The 19,617-nt window shown below is 30.4% G+C and overlaps 1 protein-coding gene across 2 annotated transcripts in view; it reads right to left on the reverse strand.

Annotated features, from left to right (window-relative positions):
* Nucleotides 1–347: 347 nt before the first annotated feature.
* Nucleotides 348–19,617, reverse strand: part of LOC142332561 (rho GTPase-activating protein 15-like) — a 44,086-nt gene continuing 24,816 nt past the window's right edge. The window contains exons 3-6 of one of the 2 annotated variants that reach the window (XM_075379150.1): nt 9,671–9,846; nt 8,877–9,015; nt 4,408–4,513; nt 348–1,146 (exon numbers count right to left, since the gene is read on the reverse strand). In XM_075379150.1, coding sequence (XP_075235265.1) covers nt 978–1,146; nt 4,408–4,513; nt 8,877–9,015; nt 9,671–9,846 — 590 coding nt within the window. In that variant the 3' untranslated portion in view covers nt 348–977. The remainder of the gene's footprint in view (nt 1,147–4,407; nt 4,514–8,876; nt 9,016–9,670; nt 9,847–19,617) is intronic. The other variant, XM_075379076.1, reaches the window with a different exon arrangement.

Raw genomic sequence — 19,617 nt, forward strand, 5'->3', positions numbered from 1 at the left:
GAAATAACATAATATACAAGATTTTTTTCATATTTTTCTTTTTCCAGTATTGCACTATGTATTTGGTGTATTACTTATAACAACTTATAATAATTTTGAAATTTGTTTTTATTTTTTTTTTTAGTTCATCATAAAAATATCTACATTTTATTGCATATTTTTTCCGCATAGATTTTCAGTTAATACAGAAATAGTTGTAACAAATGTTACACTGTCTACATGAACTTGATTTTTATAAGAAAATGTAAGTTCTTAAGACCACAATCATAAATATTAGAAGAACACAAAAACTTATTTAATACAATAAAATAAATAAAAGTAAAAACAAGATATAAGATTCATTGTGCAGTAAATAATTTTTGATATAAAATTATAAATATCTTTTAATGATAAATCTACATAAATTGTCTTATAAATATTATAAATTTAAGTGAATTATTCATAGTAGAATTGAGGTATTTCTGTATTATTATATTATTTACTTAAAAATTAGTAATATGATTTTAAAATTGTTTATAAATACATATTAATCTACTTAAGAACATTTCCATAAAAATTTTAATTAAAAGTGATGCCTGTATGTACATATAATTATTGATATTAGACAGAAAGAATATAATGGTAGATCAAGGTTGAGATAGTATGGCTATAAAGAGAATGGAAGTAGGGATGAGACCTAAAAAGGGAAGTGTTGGAAAAAAGGCTGAAAATTAGTAGGGAGTGAAAGAGTGTATAAAGAAAGAGAAAGTAAAACAGACTTGATGTTAGGACAGGAAGAGATCGACAGGTTTATTTTACAAGTTATCCTGGATAGTAGCTGAAAACTGAGAGATACTATCCATAAATATAAATTGACAAAATGAAAACATAATTTGATTATGATAGCGAATAGTACTAAATTCACAGAGTTTAAGCTAGTTATTGTTTAGTAATGTTTCAGGTTCTTGATAAAAAAAGTATGTATACAGGAGACTTATTCACTTGAAGATATTTGTAAATTCACCAAGAAAGAATTCTATTACAAGACTTTGATACTTCATGTAATTAACCAGCTGTGATTCTTGTTCTGGCCACATTAGTGTAGGTCCAAATGCAATTGCCAAATTTGAAATGTGCATTCTATTAAATTCTTGATATTCTGTCACTCTGAAAGGGAAATGTACAATATCAAAAAATGTAAAATAATAAAATTTTTAATTAACTGTAAGTTCAATTTTTTTTGTTTACTTTTTTTTTTACTTCTTGATTTTTGTTTTTATAATCTCTGTTGAATACCTTCTTAGAGATCTATGATCTTAATAATAGATTTTTATGAAAAATTACTAAAATCATTATTAAAAATCTTTGATTAAACAAATAGAGCTTATTTTTCTACACTATTCATTAATATGAAATCAGTTTATTGATTGAGCAGACATTGTATTTAAAAAATATTAATTATGTTTTTTTATAAAAAATGCAAAAGTTGATTATAAAAACAAAAAGCAACAAGTAAAATCTGAATATTAATTTTAAAAAAATAACTAATAAAAAAAATTAGGAATTATAATTTTTTATTGCTAATGATGCAATTTAAACACACACACACACACACTAGCAGACCTAGCAATGCTTCGTTATTGCTATTTTTGAGTATATATGTAGATTAAATGAACTCAATTGAAAATTTAATAAAACATTAACAAAATGAACATTACGGAACTTCACAAAATGTAACCTTTCCCCCTCCCTTTTTCTTTCTCCCCTTTTCATTTTTTCTTTTTTCCCTTTTACCATATGTCCTTCCTGGTTCCCCTTCCCCTTTCCCCACCTCACTTTTCCTTGTTTACCTTTGTCCCTTCCTCTTTTCCCCTTCTCCGTTTCTTTTTCTGCTTTCCCCTTTCCTTTTCCCTGTTTTCTCTTTTTTCCTTGTTCAATTTTCCCCTTCTTTCCTTTTATTGTTTTTTGATTTTTCTCTTTTCTGATTTTTCTCTCTTTCTGTTTTCCCATTCTCCCTTTTTCCCCACGCATAAATCGGTCCAGTAGATTTTTAGTCTATAGCAGACACACATATCGGAAACATTGAAATGGAATCGTAAAATATTTAGTATAGTGTGTGTTGCTTTTACGACCAGCAGATAGCGCTGTTTTTTTAAAAAAAGCATGTTTTTACCTGTCACAAGTGTGAGATGTTAGGTATATAAATAATAGGTATATAAAAACGTGTATTCGAATGCAACATTGGATAAAAATTTCAAAGCAATCAGTGAAGAACTTTAAGAGATTTAAGATTTTGAACAAACTAACATTTACATTTTTATTTATATAGATTAATAGTTTTGTATTGTAACATAAATTGGAAATGAAATTTTTACTAATTAATTATGATTAATAATAATGAAGTTTACAAACAATCTTTTGAAGCATGAGGTTTCAATTATATTTAGCTACTTGTGTAAGCCATACTGAACAATATATTATATTTCAGTAAGTTGTTCTTAAATTATTATTTTTTTTAATGCAGCTGTATAATTAAGTCATTAAAGACAGAACTGAATAATTCTGAAACCAATGAAAATAAATACCACTTATGATATATCGTTGAAAAGCTCTTAATGAGGACATTACTGCAACTTTTAGTTCAGTCGATTGCAATCAAAAAGGGAGGTGCACAACTAGATGTTACGGCAGTTCTAAATCCAAAATGTCAACATCCTACGGCTAATCGTTTTTGAGTTATGCAAGATAAATACATACATATGTACATATAGATGTCATGCCAAAACTAGTCAAAATGGATATTTTTGTTGAAATCTGAAAACCGAAATTTTTCGCAATCACAATACTTCCTTTACATAGTACAAGGAAGTAAAAATATGATATCATAATAGAGCAGTAGAAAATATATATGTCAGAGAAACTTATCTACAATTGTTTGACCACAGCTATAGATATTTTTCAAAGTAAAGTGATGAAGTTCTATATTAATCGCATTTTATTTCTTTAAAAAAAATTACTTCTATAAAAAAAATTAATGGTGTGTTTGGCAACACCATATATATATATGGATTATTCCACATATGGAATATATATATATGGATTATTTAGCAAAATTAGACAGGTATCCAACTCCCTTCATTGCTAAGTAAAAGAATCAGTTAACCACTTTCACTGTTTTTTTTACTGACTCATAAAATTGAATTGGTTAATAGCATCTCCCCATTTATCAGTGATACATAATATTCATATATAGATTATTATATCTTTTTTTGTTAATGGTGTTAGTTTCTTTCAGTGAGACCAATAAACTTATGAATCGGTTGTCAATTGACACATGAAGAAACCACACTGTTTTTTAGATCATTATCATTTTAATATAATTACAAAACAAAGAGGACAAATAACCACAAAAATTCTCAGTTATGTACATACACATATAACTCCCTTCATATATATATATATATATACACACACCCATATGTTTCATCATTATCTATGATATAATTTCATAGAATGTTTTTAGATCTAGAAATATTTTCATATTGTTCTTTCTTCCACTGTTATGTACATGTTTTATGTTTTTTACTCTTTTAATCAAATATTTACACAAATATTACAATAAAATGAAATTGAGAACCAACAGCCATCTTTTTTACTATTGTTTCATCTTGTTTTTTTGATCATTTGTTATTTTTTAATTTTTTTCCACTGGTCAGAATAAAACAGTAAGAAATTAATCACTTACATAATCTCATCTATGGTTTGTATTTCATGAAATTCAGTAGATTAAATTTCAAAATGCGTATGAAAATTATTTTAAAGGATAAACTTCCAGATTCATTGTTCTTAAAACCTACCTAACTCAACAACAAAGCATTTTCTAAAATAAGCACATGTGAATAAGTAGTTTAAGCATATTATCAGCTTGAAAAACCAAAAATACATCCTGAAGTATGGTTGTTCTTATAGTCTGGACTATAAAAAAAAAAATTCAAACATGTAATATTATTTCACTTGAAAACAGTATTTCTGATATTTTACAAAATTACAATAATTTCTACATTTTAATTTTTATCATAAGTTACAAGGATAAAAATGTTCGTTGCTATGTTGTAAAATACATGAATGATTCTTCATCAGAGAAGTTGGTGACTTGTTTAGATCGTCAGTCATTTAGATCAAAGTCTGTAGCCACTATTCTTAACAATTCAAAGAAATAGATGAAATAGTAGGTGAGAAAATGTGTGACCCTTACCCAGAGACAAACTCAAGAACAGCCGATCTATTAAGTCAGTAATGCTAACCACTCCACCAACTGGCCAGACAGTTCAGTTAATTTGCAACAAAACATACACAATATATAAATAAGGATTATATATATATATTAGAATATACAATATTATAATTACAAAATTTGAGTAAACTTACCTTATTAAGTGTTGCAAAAGAAATTTCAAAGTATCATGATTAGGAGTGGGTAAATTTTTAACTATTCGTTGAAACTGTGATAACTTCTTATTTCTATTTTTATTTGCTGAAAGAAATCACACAAATATTAATAATTGTTCTGTATCTGAATAATCAACTTTCCAAACAGAAAAATTAACAAAAGTAAAACAGACACATTTGCATCCTAGGCAGATTGACATATTGCATCTCTTTACAAGTGGACCGTTCCTCAACTTTAAAATACTTCTCTGGTTTGGTTTTAATTTAGATACAACACTTAATTGTTGCTAGCATTTACTAGTGGTTTAACAATCTTTAACAGTTACTGCTATTTAAAATTATGTAATAAATAAATTTTTTAAAAATCATCACATTCAAACAATTTTAAATAAAGGAAAAAACGGTAAATTATAAAAATATAAATAGTAATAATTTAAAAAACAAGTGGTGAAAATATGTATATGTGGGTACAACAAGTTAGTCTATGTTATTAGTGATACACAGCCACAGTTACATTGCTATCCATGAATATACTTTCAGAAATCTAAAGTAAATAGTACTGCAGTAGTAAACAAATAATATTGTTCAGAGATTATAGAGCTCTTAAGAATAATGATAGAAATGTAATATTTATTAGTATGCAACTCAGATAAATGTAAAATAAAATAAGATTTTTAACATTTTCATCATAAAATGATATATCATACTGTCAATATAGTTGCCTGTGTAAAATTATAATAAATATCTAAATACTCTCTGCCAAGTAGATTAATCAGATATGCTCAAAGAAAATAAATCCAATCTGAAATATATTAACCCTAGACCATTAATGTACATAAAATTTACATGTACGGGCGATGATCAGGTGGGTGGGAAGTACTGTGATTCACAGATCTCCCCACCATCATTTATGCTATGGCGGTTTAGTGTTCTGTAGTGTTTCCATGTTTCAAGTGCCGGAAGCTGCTATTTGTATTTTTTCATTCTTTGTCCTAAGAAAAGGTATGTAAAACTTACTTGTAGTTAGTAATTAAGGTGTTTTAGTGTGCGTATTATTTATGTAGAGTTAACAGTAAGTGCTGCACTGGTCGTACGTAAATTTTACATAGAGTTAGTATTAATGTATGATTTATTAAGAGTATTTTGTTTTTATTCATTCAAAATGGAGAAAACTTTTTATAAGGTGGAAGACGTTCTTTAGTTATTAAAAGAACTATTTGATGAGGAGGAGGAGGAAAACGTAAAAACACCCTTGAAGTAGAAAAATTGGAGCCTGATGGACACGTACAAGGATCCTGACTACCTACCAAACATGGAGGAATTCGAAGATCAAGTTGAGAAGGAAATTAAAAACATTGAATGTGAGCTTGTCCAAAAAACAATAAATCCAAAAGTAAACCAGAATTACAGAATGTTTCAAATGATTCATTGGTGACTCCGAATGATGATGAACTTATTGGAAAAAATGGTTACATATGGAAGCAACCAGTGCCCCTTGGAGGGGCAAAATCAAGAAACAAAATATTATTTATAGATGATCAGAACCAACCTATCTAGCTAAAAATGCCGTGGAACCAAAAGAGTGCTTCAAGCTTCTTTTAGACGATAAAATAATGGATACGATTATTCTCCATATGAATGAAGAGATTAGTTTACAAGGAAATAACTATGCCAACCAAAATAATTCCACGTTGAAGGACATGAACCTGGAAGAAATATATTCACTAATCAGAATCCATTTTTTATCTGTGGCTTTGAAAAACAACCACCTGACAACAGATGTATTGTTTCATGATTTTTATGGTTCAGGATGCAAGTCAACAATGTCAAAAAGAGGTTTAACTTTTTGGTAAACTGTGTTCGATTTGATGACAAGAGATTGAGGCCAGAGAGACAAACCCTTTCAAAACTCTTGCCTATTTCACATATATGGAATATTTTTACAAATAATTGTCACAAGTCATACACGTCAGGGCCATATCTAACAATAGATGAACAGTTTGTGGGATTCCAAGGGCATTATCCCTTTTGAATATATATCCTGTCAAAACCGAACAGATATGGCATTAAACTCATTATCATGTGTGACAATTCAACAAAGTACATCATTGATACAACGCCACATCTTGGCAAAGGTACAAAACCACGTCTTGACAAAGGTCTTCTGGAATTCTAGCGGCAGATTTCTTTGTCGAAAAGTTGACAGAATCCGTAAAGAGGTGGTAACAAATGGTTTACTCTTGACAATTGGTTCACAAGTGTGCCGCTTACCCACAAACGTTTGCAGGAACATCAACTCACAATAATTGGCACCATAAAAAAGAACAAAAGGGAGCTGCCCAACAAACTTATCAATCCAACTTATGGTCACAGAAAAGTCAGAAGTACAATGTTTCTTTTTGAAAAACCTCACAGTGCTCTCTTATAATCCAAAAAAGGGAAAGCTCGTGACATGTATTTCAACAGCACATGATGAAGGAATCATTGACAGCATCTCAAAAAAAGGAGACATAATACTCAGTTACAATAGTACTAAAGGAGTACTATAAATATAGGAGTACTTTAAATAGTACTCCTATATCCTATATGATCCATTGTGATATGTATCACATATAGGAACTGTGTATGATGAATCAAATTCTGCAAATTACCTTGCATCTATGCAAGGTATCTATGTATATCTTGTGTATATGTATCATTTCCAAGTGATACTCATTAAACCAGATGTGCCAGAACATGTGTTGTAATAGAAAGACGAGAAGATGGCTTCTCTGTATTTTTTATAGTATATTGAATATGGCGTGTGACAACTCCTTTATGATTTATTGTCATAAACAGTACAAAAACCAAAGAAAACCACCTAGCAGATTAAAATTCATGCTGGAATTGCATGAACAACTAACTATTCCATGGCAGAAACATCGGCTTAGTTGTCCAGGTCTTTCTAGAGAAATATGAATGTCAGTAAGTAAAATCTGCCATGAAAACATTACAGAATTGACGAGTGTTGAACAAAAAGAGAAAAGAAATTATTGCTTAATTTGCTCTTATGAGAAGAGAAGAATGGCGCACACCTACTTGTATTATGTAAAAAACCTCTATGTGGGGGAGCATCAAAAGAAGTCATCCATAAACTGTCTGTAAATAATATCAAATGTCTACTCATTTATTTAATATATTGTAAAAGATTATAAAATTGACGTTTAATGAGAAGTAAAATGTTTTGTGTAAAAAGTGTATTACGTAAAATGTGGTTCTGGTTTTAAATTTAGACATCTGATTGTTACTTACATGTTTTTCTTATTTTATATTATTGAATAAATATTACATTATTTTAATTAATAAATAATATACATTACAGTAACATTAACAAGTTGTTCTCCTGAGAAATCCACATCTTTAAACAGATGCTTTAAAAGATTTCTTTTAAATTTTTTAACAGATTTTTTAACTCATTAATTTAGTTAGTACACTAGGGTTAAATTATTTTTACGTAACCTCAAAATCAATTAAAATTATTCCAATCTGAAATAAATTATTTTTTTGTAACTTCAAAATCATGTAAAACAGATCGCAAAATTTGATGTGAGGACGATACTTTATACATCTTTACAGGAAAAATAAAGAAATCTGAATTCTGAAAAATAGTGTTCAACTTAAAGATTCTGTCTTGTGACTGTACTAGAGTTAAAGTTGATTTAAAACAGATTTCATTTTTAACAAATTTAAGTGTAATTATGTTCATTTAGAAAGTATCGTACAAAATTTCTGGAATTTGTTGTAAAGAAGGGTACTGAAATACACAAGTTCAAACAAAAATTAACAAAACATGCTAGAAACACATCAGCCAAAGGGTATATAAATGAAATTACAGTGATCACACTATTCGATGGACAGATCACAAATTCAACTAGTAGGATCATATACATTGTAATATGTATATGATCCATTGTGATATGTATCACATATAGGAACTGTGTATGATGAATCAAATTCTGCAAATTACCTTGCATCTATGCATCTATGTATATCTTGTGTATATGTATCACTTCTAAGTGATACATATACACAGAGAAATCACAATATACAAATTTTACACACGTCACATAATTGAAAAATGTTAAATTTTAACATTTTAAACTCACTAAATTAGACAAATTCAACATTTTAAAAAAACGAAGTGTAGGTTGAGTATATTATTTGATTAGACTATTCTAAATTTTTCTAAGATAAATGGATAGCAACACTGCTATCAGTTTTCAGTTAAGAGATTAATTGCAAAGAAGTTCCATTAATTTAAAAATGAGTAATATAATCTTTTTATAACTGTTTTTATGAAATAAATATTTTTATTGAACATCATGCAAAATATCATATCAGATCTTGGATAAAAATGATTAGATTAACTAAATGAAATTACTTAGAAGATTAGCTGCTGATATACTTACTGCTAGCTTCAAGAGCTCTGTTGGAGAGGTTGAATGGTATCAATGGTTGTTTTAGTTCTCTAAAGAAAAGCTTAAGAACACCGGTCAGTACATGAATATCCTTTTCTTGATCCAAAATTGATAAATTACTCTGGTCAACCTACAGTAAGATATTTGATTAGATTTTGGGTGAAAATAAAGAATAACCCTGATAGTCTGTTCAGATCATCAGCCACTCCTCAGTAGCTAGGAATTGTCATTTCCTTATTAGTTTTAAAATTTTTTAATACATAAAATTCATGTATTCTAACAGAAATCAAAATACAGTTGGATAATATTTAAGGATTTAATACTCCTCCAGAGGTCCTTTTATCATCCAGTCATAACAAACTTTTACTTTTCCAAGTAAGCATGCAACACAACTGGATATGCTAATAGTAATGATTAAAATTAATCATATCAATTATAATTTATAAACAAACAGTTACTCTCATTGCCACTCAGCTGGTGCCATATAACTAGAGTAGATTGATGTATGATGAGTACATGCTTTTGTAATGATTGATTACATTTTGAATTAATTTATTAGATTCAAATTTTTGCATTAAAAGATGCTGTTCATTTACAATATTTAATGAATTATTTTGAAAATTAACTGAAGGATGCAATCAATTACAATGAAAGTTATAAAGTGCTTTTAAAGTAATTACATTTTATTTAATAAGTTTATGTTACAAATTAAAACACACTATTTTAATGCATGTGTACACACACACACGCACACACATACAAGCATATATAAATAAATTACATACCTGTAATCTGATCTTTTGCACTTGTGAAAGATTGCCTGAAACTAGATACAAACCATCAGTCTTCATGTTTTCCTTGGTTTTTTCAATGCACTTTATACAATGTTGTACAAAGATAGGCACTTGTGGGTGTTCATTTCCACACACTTTCTCCAGAGAGCCCCCAAATGCTAATTCATCTACAATAAAAAAAATACTATTGAATGATGATAAACCTGCAAAAATATTGTTCTGATCCAACTTAAAATGCTCAATTAGAATGTAACAACAGAAACAACTTCTTCAGAATGTATTGCAAGAGGAACAAACACTAGAAAAAGATTAGCAAAAAAGAGATACTTTCACAGAAGAAAATAAAGATATAATATAAAAATATATTAAGAAATCAAAAAAATTATCTAGTGCAATCATAAACATAGAAGTAAAGAATGACTGAGTTTTCCTGAGGATAGTACTATATTTTTTGTCATTGGCATGAGTCAGATAATGATAATGAGGCTAAAAAACATTTGAAGGATTTTACACCGTAACACAAAATTGATAATAAATCACTTAACATAATAATAACAACTGATTTTTCAAGAGGTAAATTTTTCAGACAAAATTACTTTAGATGTGGGAATGTGGTTAGATTGTAATACAGTTATTTATCTGCCTCAGATGAAGTCTGTATATTGAAGATGTGTAAGTAATCCTGTCTGGATAATGCTTAAAATCATTTAGGTAACAATTATTTTTTTTTTTTAAATCTTCGAGATAAAGACAATAGTGTGAATCATTCTTTCAACTACGGGCAGTGTGTATAATTAAACACATAAATAATCATATGTAGAACAAAAATGAATGAAAAAATAATTTTATCAGTCATAAATTTCTGAAATCATGTATATTAAAGTCAACAATTGAATTGGAATACCAGAAATATACATATTTTAACCAGTTTTCCAGGTTGCGTCCAGATCTGGGTGTATGTGTGTGTGTATGTATGTGTATATATATATATATATATATGTATATATTGGTGCACGCGCACGTGTGTGTGGAGGCAAATGCAATTACTGCTATTGGCTTGACAAGCCTGTAGCTGCAAATGTTAAGTGTAAATCTAACATGTAGTTCTGTACAGACTCAGGTTCAACCACTCCTGAGACAGTGATGAATTGAAACCCAACCACCAAAGAACACCGGTGTTCGCAGTCTAGTATTCAAATTCATATAAAAGCAACTGCCTTTACAAGGACTCACTCGAACCTTAGAACTCTTGACTTAGAAAATTAGTTGATTTTACAATGATGAGTTTAACCACTAGACTAACCTGGCAGGTTACCATAAATATAACATTTAAAAGAACAATTTCATGGAACTATACAGACACTTTCATGGAAGACTTCCAACTATTACCATTCCCTAACTTTTATGAAATAGCATTTTATGTTTTCTCACGTATAAAAAAAAGGTCATGATACAAAATGGTCAATTCTTTAACTCAGATTTTTAATTTTAAAAGATTTCTTTTGTTCAGAAATAAGAAGTTACAATGTACAAACGTACATCTAAATTTTTGAAGGTCCTTAAGTTAAAGAATTATTGATAGGTGTACATCAGGAAAAGAGTCCCATAAAGTTCTCAGCCCGATTTACTTTCCAAGATGATGATATAGACCTACTTCAAAAACAGATGTTTTACCTCTTAACCGTTGATTTAAATGAACAGCTATTGCACAATCTGAATATTTCCTATTTACAAACCTTAAAAGAATTTGAAAGGGACACATTTTTTATCGATTCAGATGTGACAGCATCAGTTGAATAGTGTTTCAAAGGCCAAAGATCACAATTTTTTTTTAAGATATCCTTGAAATGATGTGCCATATTAAGTGGACATTTTGTGCTAATATAATCTGAAGCAGCATTTAAATACCTCATATTTTGTAATTCTCTTTTGTTGGAATGAAAGTTTCTTATTGGGGTGAAGCAGAAAATGCAATCTTTACGTTACTATTATATTCAAAATGTTATCTTTTACTTACAAAAAGGAATAAAAATAAAAATTATAAAAGTAATTACCAATGTACAAACATCCCAATGAAAAATATGAATATATTTATACTTGTAAATATATCTAATTGATTTTATGTACAAGTTCATTATTTAAAAATATATTTAAGATTCTTACCGATTTTAAGGGGAATACGTTGGGAGCACAGGTTTTAAAAGCCTAGTCTCCCGCGGTCGGACCCAAAAATGGGTTTAAGAACGCTGGTCCATACGGATACGGAACGCTGTTTACAAATCCATCCATTAAATTAAAACAAAACTTTAAACTTAGACCCGACATTAAAAATAAACACTTGATTAACAGAATTATACAGCAGCAAGGGACACTGTCCAGGCTCTGCAATTCGAAGGGAGAAATTTGTGAAACTCCCGCCACTTTTGCGTTCCGTTCCGTTACTGATTGTAAGACTTCAATATATATATATATCTTTATATATATATTTCTTGTGTGCGTGTGTATGAAAGTGAACTCCTCCTAAACGGCTGGACTGATTTTGATGAAATTTTGTGTGTGTGTTCAAGGGGATTCGAGAATGATTTAGATTCACAATTTGGTCCACTGGAAAATGTTTTTTTAATTAATTTTTATTTATAAGTAGTTGTTGATTTTGGAATGGTTTACATTGGATCCGGCAGACTGCACTACCACCGCAGTATCGAATATTCAATAATATTCTATTTTAATTTTAGTTTGTCCCGACAGTTGGTGCTGCGATCAAATTGAGAAAAATATTCCGTAATTTTGTGTTATTATTGTTTTACAAAAAATCGCGAGAAAACAGTTTTTTAATAAATAAGAGGCTAATAAATCCTATGGAAATGTAAACAAAGGAAAACCAATCAGATCAATGCAAGATGGCCGCTGTCAAACACAACGACCAATCACAAAGAGCCCGTATGGCCGTTGCCAATGTAAACAAAATCACAACTGATTAAGTAACAAGTAGGGAACACTGCGATCGCGTTTAGAATTGTGCGCGTATTGAGAAATATTATATTATTATTTATTGAAATAACGTTTTAAAGTGTAATTAAAAAATATACATTGTGCAAATTTGTAAGGTACAGTATTGAAGTGAAAATGTTTTTTTAATTTATTTATGTGTTGTTGATCTTGGGATGGTTAAGGTTCACAATAGGCAGCACACGCTGCCTACCGGGCCCAATTTCATAGGACATCTCAATATTTAGTAAAAATAAATATTAACCATACTACACATAATTAATCAATAAACCCATTACAATAATACAACAATCACAAACTGATAATATCATACTAATAGTCATTTTAATGAAATTTAGAACACATTCCTGCTAATTTTAATTTAATTAAGTTACTTATATTTATGTGTGTACATTTATTACAGAATAATGCCGCGTCAGGATAACGTTGTCGGGTCCGCTAGTATATATATATATATATATATATATATATATAAACCAAAATTGGGTTTATTCTCACGAAAGAAAAATAATTTTTTCTTAAATTTAAAATATATAGTGTCATGAGAGGATTCTGGTAAACTTAATTGGCATATTTCTCATTATATAATGAAAAAAAAAAATTCTATAAACATGTGTCCGAAAACGCTTTGTTAGGGAGGTATGGCTAGTGAAATATTTCGCCTCGATTTCTGCTCCTCTGCTGAAATGAAGCCCTACTTAAATTGCGAAAGGTAAGTTAAGGGGTTTTGTATTGAAAGTTAATTTTCAGTATAAAATTTAATTTAATTTGTGAAGTGTGCATTTGTGATTTATGTGTATGTAAGTAGTTCACTTGCACTGATTTTAAAAGCTAGTAAGCTAATAATTAATAATTAGTAAGTGATTTGTTCTGTAGTAAGCGAGAGAAATGCAGTATAAGTTTACAAATCAGGAATATGCAGACATTCATTTCATCTATGGTTTTTGTAATGGCAATGTTACACAAGCCGTTGAAGAATATACTCGGAGATTTTCCAATCGAAACATTTGTAACCAGTAAATATTTGCAGATTCTCACCAGCACCTAAGGAAACGTGGAACATTTAATGTAACATCTGAACGGGAAACAGATATAAATAAGTAGATTTTACTTATGATAGAGCAAAGTTTAGCTACTAGTACTCTTAGATTACCTGCACGTTTGGGGATTCTATTGTCAGTGGTTATTACATAACAACGTGCTTCCATCGCTGATATTATTTACAGATGAAGTAACATTTTCGAGATATGGGATAAACAATACATGAAACAAACACTTTTGCAAACATGTCAATCCTCGTGAAACCATAAAACTAATTTCCAGCACCGTTTTTCATCAAATGTATGGTTCGGCATAGTAGGAGATAATGTTCTTATCGGACCTCACATTTTAAACAGTAGACTTACGGGTAATGGTTACCTGAATTTTCTTCAAAAAGAGCTTTCAATTTTAGAGGATGTTCCACTTAGTACAAACACTGATATTTATTTACAACAAATTGGTACACCAGCCCATTTTTACTGTTACTCATTATCTAAATGAAACATTTCCTAACCGCTGGTTTGGTCAAGGTGGACCTCAACTATGGCCAGCTAGATTACCTGATTGAATCTCTTGGATTCCTTTTGTGAGTATACGTGTATATGAAAGACGCTACGCACGCTCATGCAAATTAAAATTCACAACAATTAGAAGAAATTATCTTTTAAATATTTCTACAGTTGACGTTAAATATATAATTTACGCACAGATTAAGAGAAAGAGTTTCTCCTATTTATTTATTAGAACATGATAAGACTATTTTTAGTAGACCGATATTAGCGGGTGTCGATTTTTTTTAAGCAGGTAAGAGTTACTGAATAGCTGTTTAGTTAATTAATAATGATAACGGTATTAAAACCAAAATAAAGTACTTTCGCCCGCTGTTCATGATGAACTAGCTCATCTTAGAACCCGTTGAATACGGTGTGATGTGTTTATTCTTACGAAACTTAAAAAAAACTAATTCCACAGTTCACAATTCGCTAATACCGATGCTAATCATTTCTTTATACAGAAGAAAGTAAATTCGCCCGATCTTTTTAGTTGGAAAATCACAGCAATAGCTAATTGAGCGTACGATTTCCAATAACAGTTTCATTTTTTTCAGGTTGCATGCAGATTTACTATTATGGATTACGAGAGTTATTCCTGTAAATTTTGAGTGAAAAATATGTCATCTATTTGTGATGACAGGTATTACACGTTAAATAAGCGATCATTAAAACTGATTCGTGACTATTGAAGGTACCTTAGATACAACACTCGTACCGATTGAGATTATAAGTTATGAGAAAGTAAAAATAAAACAAAAAAATCTAATAAACACGTAAAGGTAGGTGAACACTACTGCAGTAAATTGTTATATTTTTCGTATATAAATAATAATTATAAGGACAGAAGCCGGGTAATGAGTAAAAACATTACTATAGTAACTTACTGAATTATTTAAAATCAATATGATTTCATTTTGCGGTGTGAAACTGTAACACTGATTAACAACTCCTACTTAGAGAAAAGGAAATTAAATAGAAATTGTGAAGGCTAACAACACAAATTTACATTTTATATCTGACAGATTAATTGCTCAGCTGTTTCGTAAATACCACAAAACTTATAATTATACATATACTAATTACCACAGAAATACGTGGATAGATAAGTAAAAAAAAATTGCCAAACAAGACAAATCAAGGAAAAAACTTATGTATTTATTAATCAATATATGATTATTTAAATATTGTTAACTAATTAATATCAAACTGAAGGTTAGAAAAAATTTTAAGGTACAGAATAAATAAGCATTAGCGAGAGGTGAGAATAAATGTATTCCGTAGATAAAATTTATTAAACACAATCCAAGAAAATAAGATTTAAAATAATTTCAAGAAAAATTATAACAGAAATAAACAATATTGAGAGTAGATAAAAGAAAAAATTAATAATATATAAAGAACCATTTTTCAGCTCATCCTTACAGAGTATTTTTACAGATTTAAAACCTTTCTGTTTCCGCATAAATATTTCTCTGCCTAAAACATGTTAACCTGAGACCTCCGGTTGAATGGCTGAGACACTTCTACTCGCGTCACGGAGGCCGGCAAAGAAGTATTTTACCAGTTCTCTGCTTCAGACAATATCATATTAGATTTACCAATATTTAGGTAAAGAATTTATATGCATCCACGGGTTTCTTAATAAATTTAATTATGAAACCCTATGTTCCAACGACTCTTACTTGGAAATTCGTGACGTATATCTGAATATCAATATGCAAATTATTTCCATTTTGAACTTCAGATCGGTTCCAACAACCCAACCTGCATCCTTTACATCGACCTTTTCTCTATCGACCGTTCATGGATCACAACGCAGTAAAATTCTGAATGTTATTAGGCTTTGTCGAGATAAGCTTCTATATTATATCCTCAGGCCGCCATCTGATATTTCTGATACCAAAAATATTCAGAGAAAAAACGATTTTATAAAGGAAACCCCGTTTATTTACCAAAGGTGACAACAATCCTTATTATTTCTCAACGTTAACGTTGAGAAACGTTAACTAGCCTATCACAATAATCAATCTCATAAACAAGAATGTGTACTACCCTGTTCTCCATTTGATGCATTTAAAAACTCTGCTGTGTTTCTATGCTGCCAGAAACTTTTCATTTCTGGACAATCAAGCATTTCAGAACTTACTGGGTGTGAAACGGTTTCCTTTGTATTCTTTACTGAGGTTTAACAAAAAAAAAATTAAAGATAAGAGTATAATCTGAATTTTAGAATTAAATATGAATAACTTGATTTCCTCATTGTTCTACACATTCAGAATAGTGTAATTTTATATTTTAAAATCCAAGTATGTGTGATAAGTTATTAAGATCTCAGGGAAAACGGAAAGTTCCCCAGCGATTTTTAGAAATCTTTTATGTATAATTAACAAGAATAAAACAAAGGTTAAATAATTAGTACAGTTCCTGGATGTGTGAATCTGTACTTGAAAATTGCAAATTAAACTTGACTAAATAAATATTTTACTTTTAGTTCATTAAAACTTGTTTAGTTTTCATAATAGCTTAATAGATTCGTGCAAAACCTTCAGTTTCAATTAGCATGCGAATAGGAACATTACACGGCCTATTATATACTAACATCTGTCACCATTGTTGTGCTTTCTTGTTTGACTGTGCTAGTATGTGGTTATGACTGCAATAAATATTACTCAATATATTTCTTCCCTTTTAGACCAGTTCTTCTCATTTTTTTGGGGTTTACTTGCTAACGATTTGACAAGATTTTTACGGCCGGTAAAATAGCCAGATTTATTTTCAAGTTGCAGTAATTATAATCTCTTAAAATACAAAACACTTTCCCCTAATGGTTAAAGTGCAAACATTCTACAGGAAATTATGTTAACACGTGCCACCTAAATACCGTTAGACAGATACTTACCGTTAGACAATAGGTTATTTTGAGGTATTTACCTCAAAATAATGCGAATAGATTAGAATGGTTGTGTATAATAAGCGGATTATATTATCGTGGATATATAAAAGTTTCACATTTGAAGACGATATATATGGAATAAAAGTGTAATCTTTTACCTAATCTCCTGAAAATTGTACAATTGCAAGTTTTACATGTTACCTAAATATGAAAAGTTTTTTGAATCCTCTGTAGGGGGTATAATTATTTTATTTTGAAAAAAATTCAGGATAGTTTCACTAAAATTCCATTTGATGTCGCGCTTGGATACAGAACCGGAATATAAATATGACATTTTGAACATGACCTTGAGATATCCTACTCGATATCTTCGGTTTGTCAACAGGACCGGACAATTTTATGTCAAAGGGATTTTAATGACGTGAGGTTTGTCAGGGAATATCCAGTGGATAGCCATAACTTCTCCTTTTTTATCTATAACAGAGATTAGATTTCTTTCTGTCTCGATTTCATAATAATAAGGCCACCTTTTGTGAACATCTTATACCTCTTTTGCCTTGAAAAATATACAGCGTACTTTGCTAAGAATTCCATCAGTTAGCCTGAGGCTGTAATAGTGGATAATGGTTCTACACTTAACAAATTTCAGCGACTTCTATTTTACCGGGAAATTAAAAAAAAAATCACTCATATGCTATGATGCATCCGATTATTCTTAGATTTTACAAAATCAGTGGTTGGTGCAAACAACAATTTTCAACGTAATTTCAAGTAATTTTCTCAATATTTTTAATTCAAGAAAGAAACATTTTTTATTGAGGAAAACTTTCTTATTTATACAATTTTTATTATCAGGTTTACGTAAATATGTAGGATACATACATGTGGAAAAATATACATTATCATTTTCTAGATAAAAATTAAAAGATAAAACCCTTAACGTATAGTTAAGGGTTAAAAACCGTTAAATATATTGTTAATCAGCTAATTTATGGTTAACGCTTTTTATCTGATTGGTTTCTTAAAATACTCTCGACATTTTTCCTTTTTTTCCGACCTGAGTTGTTTCTTCCAGGTTATTCACAAAAATATCAAAATTCATTTATATCATCACATCGATTCATTTCTCAAACATATTGTAATATTATTATGTCATATTATTTGTAATAGGCAATATGTTTGCCTATTACAGGGTCATTCACGGGAACCGGATGTTTTTAAAATAATCATAAAAAATTGAATATTTACTTTAAAAAAGTTTTATTGGTATTGAAACACTTGTTAAATCAAAGCATTTGTTACTTGCTCATGAACAAAAAATTATGTCCGGCAAGTGATGTCCATTTTGGGCAATACGTTGTTGTAGCCTTTCACGGTAACTGGCCTCAATTCTTTGCAGCATGTCTACATCAATCTGGGTGACGTGATGACGAATTGCGATCTTTAGGTCCTCCAATGTACGCGGTTTATTGCCGTACACACGATTTCAGAAACCCCCACATTAAAAAATCACAACTACTCAAGTCGGGGGACCGAGGGGGCCAAGGAATGTCGCCGAATCTGGAAACGATCCGTCCCGGAAACAAGTTACGGAGAACAGCCATCGTTGCCCTCGCTGTGTGCGCTGTAGTTCCATCCTGCTGGAATAACACGTTTTGAAAATCGATTCCCCGGTTTCGTAATTCGGGGATGAAAAACGTATTCAACATCGCAATGTAACGATCAGCTGTTACAGTTACGCCAGCGTCATTTTCTTCAAAAAAATATGGTCCAATAACACCGACCTTTCCTATTGCACACCAGACACCAGTCACCTTTGGGCTATGAAGAGGTCTCTCGTGAAGCCGATGTGTGTTTCTTTCTGCCCGATACCGGCAATTCTGTTTATTGACGAATCCATTCTGATGAAAATGGGCTTCGTCACTCTTTAATAATAACAAATTTTCATTTTCTTCGAAAATGGTAAGCATTTGTCGACAAAATTGTAATCGCTGCGTGAAATCTTGCTCGTTTAACTGCTGCACGATGGCTATCATTTAAGGATGGAAATGCAGGTCTGTATGCAGAATTCGTCTTACCGTACTTGTGCTCATTTGAAGCGCTGCTGAATGCCTCTGAATAGAGCGGCGTGGGCTTCTGACAATGGCTTCCCTTACTCGTTTGATGTTCTCCGGAGTGCTAGCGGTTGGTCGGGGACCCGGTGGTTTTTTCCTCAACATTGAACCGCTTGTTCGAAGGTTGTTTACCCGTCGCAATATTGTGTTACGAGAAGGGACACTTGCATTACGATGGATATAAAACTGACGGCGGAAATCTCGCTGAACAGCAGTTACGGATTCGTCATTTCGCACAAAACTGTCATACGCGTACAGACGTTGGTCTAGCGTCCACGGCTCCATCTCAACGACTAAAATGTAAATGCTATGAACAAAGGAAACGTC

The sequence above is a fragment of the Lycorma delicatula genome, chromosome 1, assembly GCF_047948215.1.
Source record: "Lycorma delicatula isolate Av1 chromosome 1, ASM4794821v1, whole genome shotgun sequence".
NCBI classification, from domain to species: Eukaryota; Metazoa; Arthropoda; class Insecta; order Hemiptera; family Fulgoridae; genus Lycorma; species Lycorma delicatula.